Consider the following 18,421-nt stretch of genomic DNA (forward strand, 5'->3'; position numbering starts at 1 on the left):
TGGTGGGGTTTTGTTGAAGGTTTTGAGTTTTTTTTTTTTTTTTTTGATGAGGTTTTGGATTTGGAATTTGTTGGAGGACTGGTGATTGTGGTTGTAGTTTGTGGCAGTCGTAGCGGTGGTTCTTGGTTCTTGGTTGGTGGTGACTGTTGGGGCTGTGTGTTTGTATATTGTTGGGTTTTGAGTAAATATATTATTTTAATGTGTTGTATATATTATTTTAATGTTTAGAATGAAAGAATAGAATATCTGATAAATGGTGTATTGTAAAATGATGTGGTAAAAGAGTAAAATAGGCTTTTAGTGTGTCAAAATGACATTTTTTATGAGAGAGCTGATGAGAATGCTATAATGCTTACATGGCTATTAAAATAATAATAAAAAATTTTAATTTTGCATTTAAGTAATGCCACATCAGCATTTTAATATTTAAAAAAGCTACATCATTAAAAAAATTAATTTTTTAATTTTAACTTAACAAAAAAAATTAAAAACAAATTATTTAAAAAGAAATTAAATTAATTAAATTAAAACTCTGATCTAAACATAAACAAAACATCCAGATCTTCTCATAAAAAAAAAACAAAAAAAAAATCCAGATCTTTCTCTCTCGGTTTCTCAAAAAAACCCAAATAAAATCTGAAATATGAATTTTGAAAAGAAAAATTTTAATATAGATCACAATTTCTTTACTTTTCTATGAACCAAACACATCAAAAATGTTTACGGAGAAATATGTAACAATCTGTAAGCAACCAAAGTACTATACAAATCTTCAGAAGCAATTTGCTGGTTTGTGTCATGGCCCTTGCATTGCTAGTTCCAGCACCGCCCTCTACACAGAATAAATCACATTTTCAAGCCAAATATCTAGCCATAAACCACATTTCTGAGTCGTAAACCAAAATTTTTTTTTGCACAAACACACTATATAACAAAAACAGAGGGCTTAAGCTTTAGAGTCAAAACAAAAACCCTCATAAAATCTAGGCCATTGAAGGCCAAACTTCACTAAAATTCACCAATAAAAAAACCGTCAATTTAAAGACCCCATTATCAAAGGCAAGACACACAGATTATAAAACAAGATCAAAATTTTTGTTTATAGTTATGAAAAGGGTAACCATTATCACTTGAGGTTTCATCTTGAGGTTTCATGGCTGGGAAGAGTACCTTTAGCAGATGGCTCATATTGAGGTTTCATGGCTGGGAAGAGAATAACCTCCTGTTACCAAATAGCATATGTTGAGAGCCCATTGAGAACAGAGAGTGTACACATACATGTATAAATGAGACAAATGCAAACAGGCACAGACCTGAGAGAGAGAGAAGAGAAGAGAAGAGAAGAGAACCTTAATGTTTTGTGAATCAGTTAATAACATTGTTAGCCGATCAATACCCAATCCCCAACCACCTGTTGGAGGCAACCCATACTCTAGAGCCGTACAGAAGGTTTCATCCAAAGCCATTGCTTCATCATCACCAGATTGCCGATCCTGCATGCAGACCACATATTATTCAGAAAAGTTCCAGAGGAATTTATTTAAGGATAAATCCATTGCACACTTAAAAACTGATGCGTGAACCTTGAGCTGCTCAGCAAATCGCTGGCGTTGTACCACAGGGTCATTCAATTCAGTGTATGCATTGCAGAGCTGAGCGGTTACAGAAAAATTAAGTCAGAATCAAGAATTATAATGCTGAAAATTAAATGAAACATAGAAAGAAAAAGAAAACAAGATATCTGAAAAGCATACTTCATGCTTGTTAATAAATAACTCAAAACGCTCGGTTAGGCCTTTCTTAGTTCTATGCCACTTTGCCAAAGGACTCATTAACTCCGGGTGGTTAATGATGAAAGCAGGATTTGTACAAGTCTCTTCCAAGAAGTGCCCTACAAGCTGCAGTAACAGAAAAAATATATATAACCAATTCTCATAAATTGTCTGAGCATGCAAGCAAGAATAGTCTACCTTAACACTAATGATGAAACAATTTAAATCTAAAATATTACATAAAAGAATTCAGTTGAAACATTCTACTAGACCTTGCTGGTTCACAACCCACCAAGCAAACAACAGAACTAAAAGAAAAGGAACAAAATCAGATCAAGTCAGAAAACATCATTGTCAGAACAAAAGAAACTATACACTTTTTCTAATGCAGAATTACTTAATTATTGTAAAATATTGGGGACCCCATCATATTGTTCTTTTAATGGCATTTCCAATCAACCACTTTTCACTGTTCCCAACCTCCAATTATCTCTCCCACTGATAAATGCTACAATTTCTACTTTATCCAACTGCTACAGCTTATCAGTGTAAGCAATCTTATTGAACCATTACTCCAAATGGCAGAGAGCCATCTAAGGAAAAACCAGTATTCCAGCAAGAGCTATCCAATCCATTGCTTTTCCTCCACAACACCCCCCCCCCCCCCCCTTTTCTCAAAAATAAAAAACCTAAGCCCTTGCTCATACAGTACCTAGCCTCTCATTCACCTCCTTAAGCATTAAGCTCAGAACCATCATCACAGATATTGTATCTACTTAGTACATAAAACAGGATCACAATGCCAGTAACTACCTAATTTATGTTCAATAAAGTAATAAAAAAAATAAAAATAAAAAGGACAAAGCAGAGAACAGACTTTGTCCAACAAACGCGCTGTTGTTTCAGGAGGGGCACATTTGATCTCATACTTTGTGCATGCATCTTTCAAATATTTGTTGGCCTCATCACTGGAAAAGTCCTTGGGAATATTGAGGTTCGCCATCTTCTCTAATTCTTCTATCATGTCAATCCTTCTGCCAGAGTTAAAACAACCAATTTCATAGATTTTCATATTCATGTTAATGTTATACAATTTGTGAGAGATACTATATAGATGACAAACCTAAAAGGTGGAGTGAAGTCAATCTCAATCGGATCCTCATCCAGCCCATTTGCATGATATTTAATTTTATATCCACCTGTAAGTTCCTTTACCATCCCTGTTACACATTACTGTGTCAGGAAAAATCCAAGTATTTTGGACAATAAAAATAACTTCACTATCCAAGTGGAATGAAGCAGTTGTTTGCAACATGATCCAAATGACCCTTACCACTCAACATTGTCTCGGTGAGTTCCATCAAGTCATTGTAGTCAGCATAAGCCATATAGAACTCACAGGTGGTGAACTCAGGATTATGTGTCAAATCAATGCCCTCATTTCTGAACTGCTTTCCAATCTCGTAAACACGTTCAAGTCCACCAACAACAAGCTGCTTAAGATAGAGCTCAGGCGCAATGCGCATGAATAGCTTCATGTTCAGGTCATTGTGATGGGTCACAAACGGACGGGCAGCTGCTCCACCAGGAATCGTATTCATCATTGGTGTTTCAACCTGACAGTGAAAAGAACATTGAAGGTAATGAAAAGAAAGTAAAGTCAAGTGCCATATGTAGAAACCACCTGAATGAATTGAATAAATAAAAAATCAAGACAAACAACTAACCTCCAAGAAATGAAGATTGTCAAGAAAGCGCCGAATATATTTAATGATCCAAGTTCTTGTCTCAAAAATTTGTCGAACCTCCATATTCAACATCAAATCTAAATAGCGTTGTCGATAACGAGTTTCCTAGCATTAAAGACAATAAAATAAAACACCAGAAAAGGAAAAGAAGAGGAGAAGTGAAAACACAGTCCAAACTGAAAGAAAATAAAATAAATGGACCCATCTCACTTTTATCTGCATCAGGAAAAAATAATCCAATTCATCAGGTTCAAATCACCCCCCACAACATCAATAGCAACCAATAAGACGTAGATTAAAGGAATCATTTAATTAAAAAAAAGGATCAAAGTGTTCCCAATTCAAAAGATGAACCTAACATTTATATGGATCACAAGGGCAGACTTATGACTACAATCTCCAAAATTTCTTGTGGACAATGACGGGAGTAGAGTGGTGCAATTGAATTAACTAACTGGGTTTATAAATATAACATAGCATGTGTGCTGCAACAAAATCTTCTTGCAGTATGATTCACTTGTGCATAGTTCAACCATAAACCTACCCAAACTGATGTGAAACAAGATATGAAGCTCAACCATTATTGTCTGAAAGTTTTGTCGCATATTTTTGTATTTTTATTCAATTTAGTTTTTTTTATTAGTTTCTTATATTTAAAGTGTTTTTTTTATAAAGTAATAATATTATATAAATCATAAAAAATGAATCACCCAAGTATACAGAAAGTATACTATGGTAAACTATCATTTACAAAAGTTACATAAATCTAATAAATCAACAATAGAAAATAAAGAAAGGTTCCTCATGGCTGATAACCAATCCAATAAAGTTCTGATAAAGAACAACTTGAGATCAGGCATAGAACTTTCAGTGTCTTCAAAACTCCTGCTATTCTTTTCCCTCCAAAAGCATCACATCAGACAATGGGGGATAACTATCCAAATATGACTATTCCGATGATTACCAAACTGCCCTGGCCAGCAGGCTAAAAGCTCAACAACTCTCCAAACAAACCCAATATCATGGACCATAAGTCTGAAGCAATAGAGCAATGTAGCAAAAGGTGATCAACAGATTCACCATTGCATTTGCACATATAACACCAATCTGTAATCCTTACCTTCCTCAACCTTAAGTTGTCAATTGTCAAGATTTTACCCAAAGCAGCAGTCCATACGAAAAAGGCTACTCTCATCAGGGCCTTTGATCTCCAAATGATTTCCCAAGGGAAAGAATGATGGTGTTTGAAGGGGCACCCAGAAGTTGGTAATAAGTACCAATCTTGAAGCCACTTCTCTTGTTTGGTATCCATGAAGGTCGTCAAAGACTCCAACACCCAGTCTTATATTTAAAAAGTGTTGCTTGCAGCTTTCTAGCCATCCACTCATGGTGAATGCAGGGCCTACAACCCAAGGATTACCATAAAAGGTTTAGTGGTCTAGGGAGCCTTTATTTCTATCCTTCAGTAATTTTTAGGATTTTGTTTGTCAAAATTAGGTCCTGAAAGGAGACTGGGGTTCAGAATCAATTTTAAGATGGAACTATTAGCGGTTTCAGTTTTATTGAGCTTATAAATAGGTTGTGAATAGTACATGTGAAAAAAGAACTCACTTTCTTCAATAAAATATTTTGGATAGCTATCTATTATTCTGATGTCTTCCAAAGTTTCCCCCTTTCAATTCAAGGAATCGCCACTTCTACCACATCACAAAACCAGGATAGAAATTAGGGCCCGTTTGGTAATGTTATTATAGTAATGTTGTTTGTATTTTTTAAAAATACGTGTGCGTGAAAATATGTGTAATGTTATTTAAACATTAAAAACTGTTGTTGAAAATACACTACCAAAGAGCCCCTAGAGGACTAGAAATGTCATTCATAAATAGCATTAAACAGTAAAATGTGTAACTGTATTCCAAGTAAATGGTCTAAAAATGCATTGTGAAGAGCTTATTCTCTCTCTTCCTGCTCCTAGTTATATTCCAACCCAAATCTACAACCATCCAAAAGCATGTGAATGAAACTAGCAAATTTCTTTAATAAGCCATCTAGGATTAAATGACCCATACTGGTGGGCAGAAAAGCTTAGGTCCTTAGTCCATTATTAAGTAGGATGACAACCGCCCATCACACAAACTTGTGAAGAGAAAATGTCTGCATTCAAGGGTAAGAAACTAGAAATATATTAGTGAAGGGTGGGAAGGTTTTTCTAAGCATTTGTCTTTTGTGGTGGGAGATGGTTCTAGTATTCTTTTTTGGCATGATAAGTGGACTGCGGATAATTCTCTTAAAACTCTTTATCCTCAGTTATTTGCTTTTAGCCAATAAGGAAGCTTGTATTTCTGAAGTGTTAAGTCCTTCAGTTGGTGATAATGATAGAGTATGGAGTTCAAGATTTTATAGGGAATTTAATGATTGGGAGTTAGCAGCTTCCTATTCCCTTCTTCACTTCATTCAAACTCAGGTTCCTAAGGGTGGAGGTAGTGATAGACTTTGTTGGCGTCTCAATGGAAGTGGGAAGTTTGACGTTCGGTCTTTTTATCATAAGATTCAAAATGTAACTCTTTCTACTTTCCCTTGGAAAGGCATTTGGAAAGTAAAGGTTCCTAAAAGGGTAGCATTCTTTATGTGGACAAATGCTCATGGCCAAATCCTAACTTTGGATAATCTAATGCTCCGTGGTCGCACTTTGGCAAATCGTTGTTGTATGTGTTGTTGTAATGAGGAATCTGTGGATCACCAATTGATTTCCTGTCTAGTTGCTCATTTTTTGTGGATGTATATGCTTCGGTTGTTTGGGATTGATTGGGTCATGCGTTCCGATGTAGACTTATTGTTTTGTTGGTATCATTGGCTTGGGAAACATAATTCTAATATTTGGAATCCGGTTCAGGGCTGTTTAATGTGGAATATCTGGACTGAACGGAATCGCTGTTCTTTTGAGGATACTGGGAAATCATTGACTCAATTGTTAGATTTATGCCAATGGACCCTCTTTGATTGGTCTCGATGTTGGGGTCTCTCGGATTGTTCTACACTCATGGATTTTCTTTTGTCTCTTAGAATAGCTTAGTGTCTGTTTGTTTCTTTTTTCCTTTTTTTTCTCTTAGTTCACTATCGTGAACCTTGTGTATTTTTCATGCTATTCATTTTTCAATAATATTTTTTCTTACCTATCAAAAATAAAAGAAACTAGAAAAATATTCCTCAGCAATACAGGTCATGTAAGTCTCCTAGCTACTTGAATTCAAAATAATGTAAAACCACAACGACGTAAAAAAGGATAATTTCTAATAAAAGAAAAAAATCAAAACCAAAAAAGCACTAAGTGGAATAATTCAAAACATAACCAGCTTTTAGAAATTGTGTAACGAGAGCTTTGTTACAAAACTTCAGCGCCTTTAAGCCTGCTAGTTCCTTTAGGCTTTCTCCAGAGGCCAACCGATAGTGTGAGCCCCAGGATATAAGCTTCAAATTACTTTCAAAGAAATGGTTTGAAAGATTCAGTTTATTAAGCCTAAAGAAACCTTGTTCAAAGAATCACATTTACCCAAAAAATTAATTCATTTACCATTCAGGTTCAAGCAAAAGGGAACAGAAACTATTTCCGGCTAACAATTAAACTGATGTATTTCTCTGAATGGGTCCTTATAATATAAAGAAATAAATTATATAAAATAAAAACAACCAAAGATTACCACACAAGTATTCGGAACATATTATCACAAGCCCAAAAATGAAAGTTTGCAATTCATTTTCACTGAACTTCAGGATATTAATCAGTACCAGATCATATGTACTTAAATTTTTATTTTGGGTGTGCTAAAGAATACAGTTTAAAAAAGTGCAACAGGAATTTGGTTGAATTTTAGGATATTAATCAATACCTGATCTTTCAAAATATATGTTTCAAGATTCCTGGCACGTCCTGGGACCCAAGCCTCCTCTTTCTGCAACGATAAGAAAGTAATGAAGTCAGGATGAGACTGTAACCAGCATTAAATCATTCAGAGAGAAACCATGTTCACCTTCAAATTGGCATTGTCAGACACAGAACCAGCCTCAGGCTTTTGCCTTGCTATCATATGGAGACAATGGAATAAGACTATAAACGATCTTGGAAAAATACTTAGCTCTCCCCTTTTAGTTTTCCCTGAATTGAAAGAAAATGTGTTAAATTACCGATTCTCCTAGAAACTAAAGCCATTAGAAAATGGTGAATTTAATTTGAACATTAATTCTAACACTCCCTCTCACACATGGGCCCAGCCTCCCACTTAATAAGTGGGGCCCCACATGTGTGATTTTTCACATTTTAAATGGGAGGTAGAGTGCATTTAAATTACAAATTCTCCCAAAAATTTAAGCTGTTAGGAAATTGTGAATTCAATCATTTGACCATAATTCTAACAAAATTTAAGTCAACCAGGAAGTTTATAATTTAAAGAAACAATGACTCAAAAACCTACAACTCAACTTTGAAATTCAAAAAAAAAAATTATGCCTCTAGCTCAAATGGCACCTCCTTCCCTTGTAAGAGCAAGGTTGGGAGTGAGTTTGTGAGTTCAAGACCCACTAAATCTGTATGTAATTATGAGTAAAAAAAAAATGTACATCTATATCAAAAGATTGGACCCATTTTTAGAAAATTTCAACAATCATGCAGCATAGTGATAAAAAAAAAAACCAATTATGCAGCATAGAAAACTAAAACAGTTCACCATAGGGAAAAAGACCAAAATGAAGCACCTATTTAAGGGAATTTTCAAGCAGTCTCTTTTAAATTTGTATTTTGAAGTTCTACCTACACTCTCCATAATTTTTTCCTTATGCCAAAAAATTTTTAATTCATTATCAAACATCAAATGTGAGAGAGAGAGAGAGAGAGAGAGAGAGAGAAACCAAATTAAGTAATTAAACTGATGGTGATTTCTTCTGTAAGCTCAACAGTGTCAACACAGTAAGGAGCAGCTATATATATATATATATATATATATAAGTCAAAAGGTGTTAGTAACTACCCAATTGTAGTAACATCACAAACCTGGAAAGCCCTTGACACCAACAATATCACCACGCTTCACAGTTGAATGGAACCTAGAAAATTCTTCCTCATTAAAATCTGACTTGCTGCATCATGGAAATGAAGAATCTCTCAGTCATTAAATTTGGTATCTGTGCAGCAAAACTTAAAGGTGGTGCAATTTAGGGGGGACACCCAACCAAGGGGTGGGGTGAGGGGGTGATTGTCCATGAAACTAATTCATATCTGAACCAAAATTTCCCAAATAGTACCAAGTGGAAAGTCTCATTCATACATATTCATCATCTTGTTTATATAGGTCCTTTATAAATTTTTTTTTTTTTTAAGCACAGTTGAGAAAACTAGGCAGTGGTACAGAAAGATGCGATAAAGTAAAATGACCTACATTCTTTTTTCCAATCTTCCTAAGCCTTCAACATACAACTAATCAGGCCTCACAAACACGAAATTAGCAATAATTTCAATAAAAAAAAAAAAAAAAATCAAAGTTTCTCTTACAAGGAACTTGGGCAAAACATTGACATTCAACTAATTGATGAATCACTACCCAAAAATATTAACTTTTTAAGATAAGAAATTTGACATGAAATGCTAAAAACAAGAAAATCCAAAATTCCCAAACTAATCACTTATTCCACTATAGAAGATAATAGAGAGTGCAATTTGTGTCCATTCAAAGAAAGAGTCCAAAAGCAAAAACAAACGCTCTTCTACTAATATGGAAAGATGCCAATGAGCTGCATCTCAAATTGCACCTCCGCTTATAAGGGTAAGGTGGAGGAAGAAGTCATAGGTTCAAGGCCCACACATGGTTTGCATGAATAACTTACCAAAAAAAAAAATTAATTAATTAAAAAAAAATTAAAACTAATAGAAAGATAATTTGTCAAAGACATTGCATACCTAAAGAAATAACAATACTAAAATCATAAGGAAAAATCAAATATGAATAAGGGAAAAGAAAAGATACAGTGATAAGATACCTAGCATCAGCCACAACTTGGACTTTAGCAGCAGCTCCAGTACCACCATGTAAGTCATAAAAGAATAGCTTTGAAGAAGATGAACGTTTGCTCATGATACGCCCTTGCATAGGAAAGAAAATTTAAAAAAAAATTACCAAAAGAAACATGATAAATACTAACCAAATAAATAAAGCCCTGATTTCAATACCAGCCAAATTTACAGTAACATCCTCAAGATGCTCCCCATTGCCTATGTTTTTAAACTGCTCTACATATTCACGGACAGATATTGTAGCATGGAATTTGTGAGGACATGGCTCTTCACCAGCTGCCCTCAGAGATTTAAGATGTTTCAGTCTATTTTCCAAGTATTGCTGGAGGAAAAACAAATGAGGAAGATTAAAAGCAGTAGATTGAGGTCATAGTCAAGAGCTTTGTGGAAAAGATCCAGGAAAAGAATGCTAACTATTGCAGGACAAGAATGGACTTATACCGTTGGATCCATATCTTCATCGTCAGCTGCTGCAGATTTATTGCTGCGGGAATCTGCCATAGAAGCAGCCTGGAACATAAACACAAGTTTATTCTTAATAAGATTTCAAAACAAGGTGGTAAGGTACCTTAGAGATAACAGCCAATAACACATCATACTCCATCATGTTCAATCTCCACAACATGATGATCAATGTAGATTCATTCATATAGTAACATCAATACATTCCATGGTACCAAAATTTAAAATTCTCTATATTAAAACGAGTAATCCAAGAAACCAGCACCTACAATTACTTCAGGATTTTTGAAATTTTTTTATCACAATTAGGAAAGAACGTGTCCTTTTTTAAAAATAATTAGATAGTTACAATCGGGGAGAAGGGATTTGAACCTTGGATGTCTCAGTTGTAAATACCAAGAGATGTTAGTTGAGCTACTAGGCTCTTGGCAGAAAAAAGAAGTCAAATATATGAAAAAACAACACTAATTACTATTTTAAATACTCCAAGTTTGTCCTGACTAATTATTAGAGGTGGATTGTTTTTTAAGCCAATATATGAGATAAACATGTAGCCAATGAATCATAATAATTTGTTGCTCATTCTAATACTACAAGATATTCTTTTTCTCAAAATTTACAAGGGAACAATAACATCCCAACTCTTAAGTTCTATTTCATTGGCCTAAATTATAATAAGGTTAGATTAGAATAGGAAAATATATAGATATTTCACTATATAGTCAGCAAGAATGGAAGAGCACAAAGAATAAATAGAACTGCAGAAAATTAAATTCTGCGGTTCCACAGAGATTTTCATGATCGAGATATGGAGGCAGGCAGCTTATTCTTTCTTTGATCATATTTATTACAAGATGCCGAGGGGAGGGGGGTGATAGGATGACATGGCAATTAAATACAAGTGGTAATTTCGATATTCACTCCTAATATAATGCTACTAGTCTGAATGTCAAGTACCTGTTTTGCCTTCTCCTCCTCTTTGCGCCGCCTTTCTTCTTCCTTTTGCTTATTCTTCAATTCCTTCTTGAGTGCACTGTAAATATTCCCCAAAATACAAAGGAATTAAAAACTCAAAACTGGTTTGATTTCTTCATTTATTGGTGGGGTAATTTATAAGCTTCAGAAAGCTATATTCATATCTTCCTCAACTTATCCTACATAGTAATAGTATTCTACCTGCACTATATTTTGAAAACAAAATATGCACTATTTTTTTTTTTTTTTTTTTGTTATATGCAAAAGTTGTTAAGAAAAATATTTTTTGGAAAAGATTAATGTAGTATTGTGAGTGTATTTTACGTCCATGTATAAAGTATAGCATCACACACATAAAATATTTTCCTCTGTTTTTCCATTAAAAACATATTTCTGAAACTTACTTTTTGCTGAGAGTTTCCCCAGCTGCAGGGGAGCCTGTCACCGACCCCAAGTCCTCCATTTTTAATAAGACCTAGACCAATTGGAAATCTGCATCACAATCCCATAAATCACAAGTATAAGACATCATAACAGAAGTATTTAAATAAAAAACCAATAACCTTCTCTTCTTACAGGTTTCTTGGCAACCAAACAAATCTGAAAACCCTTAAAAGAATGAATTTATATATACTGTAGGGTTGTACCTGTTTGTACGGTTTTTTTTTTTTCCCAAAATACCTATATTTCTCTAAGTTTAAGTTTAAGTAGATACAAAATTAAAGGATAATTTGGTAAAATTATATCTTTTAACTCTCACTAAAACCCTAGGTTTAAGTAGAGATAAAATTAAAGGATAATTTGGTAAAACTATGTCTTTTAACTCTCACTAAAATATTGCCAACAAAATAGGGTCACTTTTTTTTTTTTGGTTAAATGTTTTCAATTTTTTATAACCCTTAACGCTCTAAACATTGACTAATGGTTTTTGGCTCTAAAACAAAATCGATTACCAACAAATTAATCCCTTGGTTATTAGAATCTAAATAAGTATTGTAAAATACAAAATCTAGGAGAAAGCACGTAAACAAGCGCAACCAAGCAAACAACAAATCGATAGTAAAAAATATTATGAAAAGAACAAGAAACGAAATTTAGAGTAAATTAAATAACCAATTTTTGGGATTTATAGGTAAACAATGAATATTAAACTGTCTTTGGAAAATAATAGAACAAAATTGTAAATTAAGTGTACCTTCTGATTCTCTGTAGAGCTCAAATCGCTATAGCCTAATTGGAGCACTTGTATTTGTAAGTTTTTGTTTTTGTTCTTGAACTCTTGTAGCTAGGTTAAGTTAATGGGTCTATATATATATATATATATAAACAATGTTTACTCGGAGCCGCTAGCTGGGATTTCCTAATCCTAGATTAATTAGGATTGGGATTTCCTAATCCTAACTTAATTAGAACTGGGATTAAGGTTTCCCATTACTAATTGAAGTCGTATTGGAATTGGGACTTAACCCACTCAACGTTGTAATGTAATATAAAAAGTGGGCGGCGCTACGTTGATTGGAAATTGTATCCTTGGCTTCCCTCATTTAGTATTATTATTATTCTTTTGTAGGTTTGTATAACCATCTTTTTCAGTAAAAAGTGCTACAAAGTGGCTTTTTTTCTTCTTTTGCGTAACCAGTGGCACTCAATAGGTGATTTGTGTACAAGTGCATGGTAGCATTGATGTTTTTCAGCAAATTATCTTAGGTGATGTAATGAATGGAAAGTGTTACTGATCGTGTATTTTTCAAGCTATGTTGTGTTATTATTGTAAGGCAAATGAGCTTTTTTAAACAAAAACCGGCAGAAATATTGAAAATTGCAGTAGAACTTTTTATTTTTTAGTGATGAGCTATGGTATTTTATTAAGAAGATAGACTTCTTGTTGCACACAAAAAAATGGACACAAATTAATATAAAAAATTATGTAAAAGAAATTTTTTAAGACCACAGACACGACCTATAGTACACAAGTTCTAATCATCAATGTTAACATTTTGTCAAGTGCTTTCAACGGAACATTAGAATTGAAGAACCTAGAAGCTTTGCAACTAGAATTTTATAGAGCATTTTCAAAATATTATGATAAAGTTTGATCATGAAGAAAAAATAATATGATATGGATTGCAATCCTTTCTGCAAGAAGGTGAATTTGGTGGTCCAATTACATATTTGACAAGGAGACCGAGAGAGAGAGTTAAAGAATCTGAAAACCCTTAAGAATGAATTTATAGCCCTTAAGAATCTAAAAACCTAAATTAAAATGCACCGTTTTGCTTTTTTTTTTCTTTTTTTTTTTTTTAATAACACCCATACGACATTGTTTCATTAAAAAAAATTAAAATCAAAACCTGTGAAACGTCGCCATATTGAAACTGGGGGAGAACTAGCAAATTGGGATCGGTTCAGTTCGGTGTAGATCGGTGAAGGATTCTTTGAACCGGTGACCACATCGCATCGGCATCGGAACGGGCTTCGCCCTCCGAACGCCGGCCTGGGCTTAATCAGTCGGCATTGGCAACGTTTTGCTCACCCCTATGAAGTGTGAACTCGAATCTAGTGTCAAACAAATATGATGGTGTTTAACATGCTTTAACACTCACAACAGTGCTTTTTATGGCCCATTACCTACGGAACAAACCATACCATATCATATCCTAGCCTTACAGTCACATTATAAGGCAAAACTTGTCCGTTTCAACCAAAATACAAAAGGGTCATGACCTCATGGGTTGAGAAATTTGAGATTATAAAATTATAGCGTGTGATATTTGTCATCTTTAGTTGCAAATCCACGCTATACTTATGTCACAACTCATGATTAGTGCATAAATTGACGCAAAATATTTAGGTATCAATTGTGAGCTCATGTAAAAGTGCTAAAATCTAATCACAAGTTCACACATAATCAGGTGTGGATTTAATTGTGAAAATGGGTGTGTGAGTCTCAGTGACTTTTTTGCATATCTCAACATTTTCATCCAATGTCTTCTAGGTGGATGATTTTGAAAAATCTTTTCAAACTATTGGGATTATCATTGAGAGAAGTGTGGACCGGATAAAACAAATAGAGAATTTGCAAATTAAACAATTCAAAGAATGGGGATGGGGGAGTTTGGAACAGAAATGTCTTCAAGTTGAGCAGGGATCAAGATATTAGAAAAGAAATATTAGCTTTACCTGCCAAGCCAAGGGTAGTGTTTTCTTTGTGCCTAAAGTTGGCCCGTGCTTTAGATTTTTGGGCCTGTGCATGTTTCTAGCTAGTGCTGACATAGATTGGATATAAATTAACAAAACTGGCAAGATGGCTAATCGGAGCTTACCCTAGCCATTGATTTGGATTGGTTTTAACTTTAATGAACCACTATTTCTAATCTAATTAGATCACACAAAATGGGATGCTTTTTTTAACATAGTTGCTCCAAAGTAATTAAGATCATGAAACTAGTAAAGTCCAAGTAATTGTGGGAAATATGCAGTTAGCTATGTCAAATTCCCCCCCCCCCCCCCTTAAATGGGTATAAGATTGTTAATTCCAATTGTATCAGGAACTACTGATGATAGAGATGAAAAAAACGGAAAAAGAGTTTTTTTTTTTTTTTTTTAGTGAAAGAAAAAAGAAGAAGAAGAAGAAGGAATAACTAAGTCTTTATTTATTTAATTGTTAGTGACTTCTGACTAATTAGATTATTCATATCTCTTCTAAGAATTTGGTAAATGGTAAAGTTGTAGGTTCAACTGTTCAAGTTCAACACCCATTAGATATATATGTAACTTATAATTAAAAACAAAAACATATTATTATTCTAACATTAATTTTTAATAGAAATCCTTGAAAATCTGCAATTAAGCTAAGCCCAATTAATGTTAGAGCACATAAATTTAGAAACAACAAATTGTTGTACTAATTTATACAAACTTGAATAATCATGAATTTAATTTCTATTTGAGGGAAGTAGAACCATCATCCATAAATTTTAGGAACTTGGATTATATCTAGCATATTCTCTAGTAAAGCATCGAACACTGATGATGTCGAAAAATCATCAGTTAGCCACACGGTCTTTACGTGCTCCTGACAAGAACCTGCACAATGCAAAAGCTGAAGACCTTAAGAGGAGTACTGGTGTGGTACCGGCCAAATACCCTCTGATGGTCAAGTTAGAGAAATCTCTTGTTCACAACTCTAGAGTATCAAAGCTGGTGGGAAATTGTGCGTACCTTCGTTTGTGAGAGTTTTGGGGTTTTTATAGTAGTGTAGGGCTGAAATCCATGCCTTGATCCAGAAGTTCTTTCCTTATAGGATAGAACCTCTTTAATCCGTGTATCTTCCAGAATCCTTTCCTTATAGGAGTCTTCTTGATTAGAGGTAAGCGTGGGGCACAAAATATTTCCTTATACACGCATACATGGAGACCAAGCAAGGCCCTGTCAGACTCGTTAGAGATTCATATATCCCCTTCAGCTTATTCTCTTTAGCTTATCCTCTTCAGCTTACTGTGCCCAAGATGAAGCTGTCAGGTATGGGGTGGAGCTGTAGACTTTACAACAAGGTTGTCTCTCATGAGTGAAGTTGACAACTTTGTTATGTACGTCGCCTTTTGTTTTGTCATGGGTTAATTACAAAATTACCGTTATCAAACACCAAATGGACAATACAGGTGTTATAAAAATGATCATGTGTTGCTTCCATATCTCTTCTAGTGCACTCAACGGAAGTTTCACTCTTTCAAAAATTATTCACACCTTATTTATAATATGATTATGGATATCCTAAGTAGCTACTATGCGTTATCTTACACTTAGATCATAAATAAATACTGGTACATATTAGGAAGAAAAAAAATCAAATAAAAAATGAGAAAGTTGACAATAATTAAACCAAAATCAGCTAGTAGACAACTGCCATTGCACTCAATGTCGAGTGATCCACCTTCCCTTATTAATTGCTTTCACAAAACAAGACTTCGTAAACAATAAAGAAACCATGTACCCAACGTGCATTACCAAGCCGCACGTTCTAGAGATTCTATAACATTTTTCACAGCCAAAAAAAAAAAAAAAAAATCCATCAAACAGTCATATAGTCCTCCATCTCCATCTAAATCTCTCAAATTTGCTTTGAACATTAGTACTCATTAACTTCACCACCATATCATCGTAATCATCATCAACAACAACAGCAACAATGTCAGTGTTGGTGAAGACAGACTCGGAGGTGAGTAGCTTGAGCCAATCCTCACCAGCAAGGTCTCCTCGGCGACCTGTGTACTACGTGCAGAGCCCATCTAGGGACTCTCACGATGGAGAAAAGACCACAAACTCTTTCAACTCGAGCCCAGTGCTCAGTCCTATACTCCTATGGCCTCTCCTCCTCACTCTCACTCCAACTCTTCTCTTGGCCCTCACTCCCGTGAGTCCTCCTCCACTCACTTCTCTGGTTCCCTCAAGCCTGGTTCACGCAAGAACAACAACAACAACTCGCAAAGGAAGGGTTGGAAGCCGTGGAAGGATCAGTTTGATTCCATTGAAGAAGAAGGCCTTTTGAACGATGAGGATGGAAACCAACATTTCCTCCGCCATCGTTTTTACTGTCTTGCTTTTGTTGTCGGCTTCTTGGTGCTTTTCTCTTCCTTTGCTTTGATTTTGTGGGGTGCAAGTCGTCCTCAAAAACCCACCATCACTATGAAGGTACATTTTTGTAGTATATATGTACGATTTGAACCTCTCTATTTAAAACAACAATAGGTCTTTGTTGAGCTACAAGTTCTTAGTATTTTTTTTTTTTTTTGGTTATATATAGTGATAATTTATAGAAACTAATAAGACATTGAAATTGCATTTTTATGATGTGGGTGTTGGTTTTTTGTGATTTTTTTTATAAATTTTCTGGTGACGTGGGTGTTGGTTATTTGTGATTGCAGAGCATTTTATTTGATCAGTTTGTGATTCAAGCTGGTGCGGATGCATCAGGAGTAGCCACTGCGATGGTGTCCATGAATTCCACAGTGAAGCTCACATTTCGTAACACTGCCACATTTTTCGGGATCCATGTCACATCAACACCTTTAGATCTCACATATTCTCAACTGAAAGTAGCCTCTGGAATCGTATGCATGCAATCCCAAGACATGTTCTTTTCATGTCCATTATTTTATGGCTCTTCTTATTTTTTTAGTTGAACATTTTGTTTGATTCTGATTATCTGGGTTTAAAATTTTTCAGATAGATGAATTTTATCAATCAAGAAAGAGTCAGAGATCAATAGCAATCATTTTGAAAGGAAGCAATATCCCACTGTATGGAGGAGGATCTAGCTTGGGCAGCCAAAATGGTGCACCAATTGATCCAGTGCCAGTGACATTGAACTTCATGCTAAATCTTGATTTGGTCAGTGGTTTTTTTTTCTTTTTTTTCTTTTTCACCTGAACTTTATTAATGTTCAATAGTCCTCTACTCTTCTCTGTCACACTTAATTCGGATTTTTTTTAGGTGCCATTCATTAACATGTAGTAATAATGATGCCAGAATTATTATTATTATTATTATGATACAAAATAGAATTTCTACTCTAGTCTAATCTAAGTGTATATGTGTGTGAAGCTCTCTCCTGAAAACTTGAATCTCGGCTCTTGTCCTTACACCCCACAAGCACTTATACTTGTGAAGTAACCACCGCACCAAGAGTGTGCGGTGGTATGCTAGAATTATTACAAACATGAAACATGGATGTTTAATTCCTATTGTATTATTTAGTCATTTATTACAACTATATCCCCTTTTTATTTTTATTATTATTATTATTTATTTATTTATTTATTTTTTTGGTTTAAACCAGTTTTTTTTTCACTCACTTTTTCATGCTTTTATAATGATACACATAACACATACACGATCCCACTAGTAAGAATTGTCTTTTTTTTTTTTTTTCTTTTTCTTTTTTATCAAATTAGTCAAACTTGAGATTATCCCAACTTCTCCTTACAACTTTTTTTTTTTTTTTAATGGGTAGAAAGAGAAAATCTTTTATTTGATTAAGTAGTAGTTACAAAAGTTGGTCCATTAGTCATTGTTGGACAAAGTCTAGCATTCAAGGATGTTAAGGAACATTCTTTGTGACTTTTTTTTTTCTTCCCAAAAAATCATATATGTAGGGATTATTTACAAAAGTAGGACATTATGCATATTCTACTAGGTTGTTTCTTTGCATTACTTCTCCTTTGACTAGACCATTTGTAATGCTTTTAGCTTCACAGAAGACGTGACGTGATAGGACGGTTCATGCTCTACTTAGTAGAGCCCTAAAATCACAAATTAATGGAACCATAGCCAGAGCCATGGACCCATTTGATGTTAGCCAACATATCACAATTTCATAATCATTTTGTTGGTCTATAAATTTG

The 18,421-nt window shown here is 34.4% G+C and overlaps 1 protein-coding gene and 1 pseudogene across 2 annotated transcripts; one reads left to right on the top strand and one right to left on the bottom strand.

The window, feature by feature from the left end:
• Positions 1 to 655: 655 nt before the first annotated feature.
• LOC115995214 (lysine--tRNA ligase-like) lies at positions 656 to 12,315 on the bottom strand. Of its 2 annotated transcripts, XM_031119684.1 has the most exons (18): positions 12,214 to 12,315; positions 11,423 to 11,510; positions 11,001 to 11,076; positions 10,023 to 10,091; positions 9,738 to 9,903; positions 9,548 to 9,650; positions 8,565 to 8,650; positions 7,549 to 7,673; positions 7,408 to 7,470; positions 3,500 to 3,625; positions 3,106 to 3,388; positions 2,896 to 2,992; positions 2,650 to 2,806; positions 1,755 to 1,898; positions 1,584 to 1,652; positions 1,350 to 1,493; positions 1,171 to 1,222; positions 656 to 832 (listed from the first exon to the last, which is right to left on the bottom strand). In XM_031119684.1, the coding sequence occupies exons 2-18, from the start codon at positions 11,479 to 11,481 to the stop codon at positions 711 to 713; spliced, it is 1,941 nt and encodes a 646-aa protein (XP_030975544.1). In that variant the 5' UTR covers positions 11,482 to 11,510; positions 12,214 to 12,315; the 3' UTR covers positions 656 to 710. The 2 variants fall into 2 exon arrangements, with proteins under 2 accessions (XP_030975544.1, XP_030975545.1); XM_031119685.1 differs by lacking the exon at positions 12,214 to 12,315 and having other exon boundaries at positions 11,423 to 11,514.
• Positions 12,316 to 16,206: 3,891 nt separating this feature from the next.
• On the top strand, positions 16,207 to 17,531 carry LOC115950289 (annotated as a pseudogene).
• Positions 17,532 to 18,421: the final 890 nt, after the last annotated feature.

Source organism: Quercus lobata, chromosome 6 (genome assembly GCF_001633185.2).
Source record: "Quercus lobata isolate SW786 chromosome 6, ValleyOak3.0 Primary Assembly, whole genome shotgun sequence".
NCBI lineage: Eukaryota > Viridiplantae > Streptophyta > Magnoliopsida > Fagales > Fagaceae > Quercus > Quercus lobata.

Excerpts from the sequence above, each read along its gene's own strand:
- LOC115995214 (XM_031119684.1), bottom strand. The coding sequence starts at position 11,481 with ATGGAGGACTTGGGGTCGGTGACAGGCTCCCCTGCAGCTGGGGAAACT. Across the intron at positions 2,993-3,105 it reads CACCGAGACAATGTTGAGTG|GGATGGTAAAGGAACTTACA; the intron begins GTAAGGGTCATT and ends AATGTGTAACAG. Across the intron at positions 833-1,170 it reads ATATGAGCCATCTGCTAAAG|AGGGCGGTGCTGGAACTAGC; the intron begins GTACTCTTCCCA and ends TATTCTGTGTAG.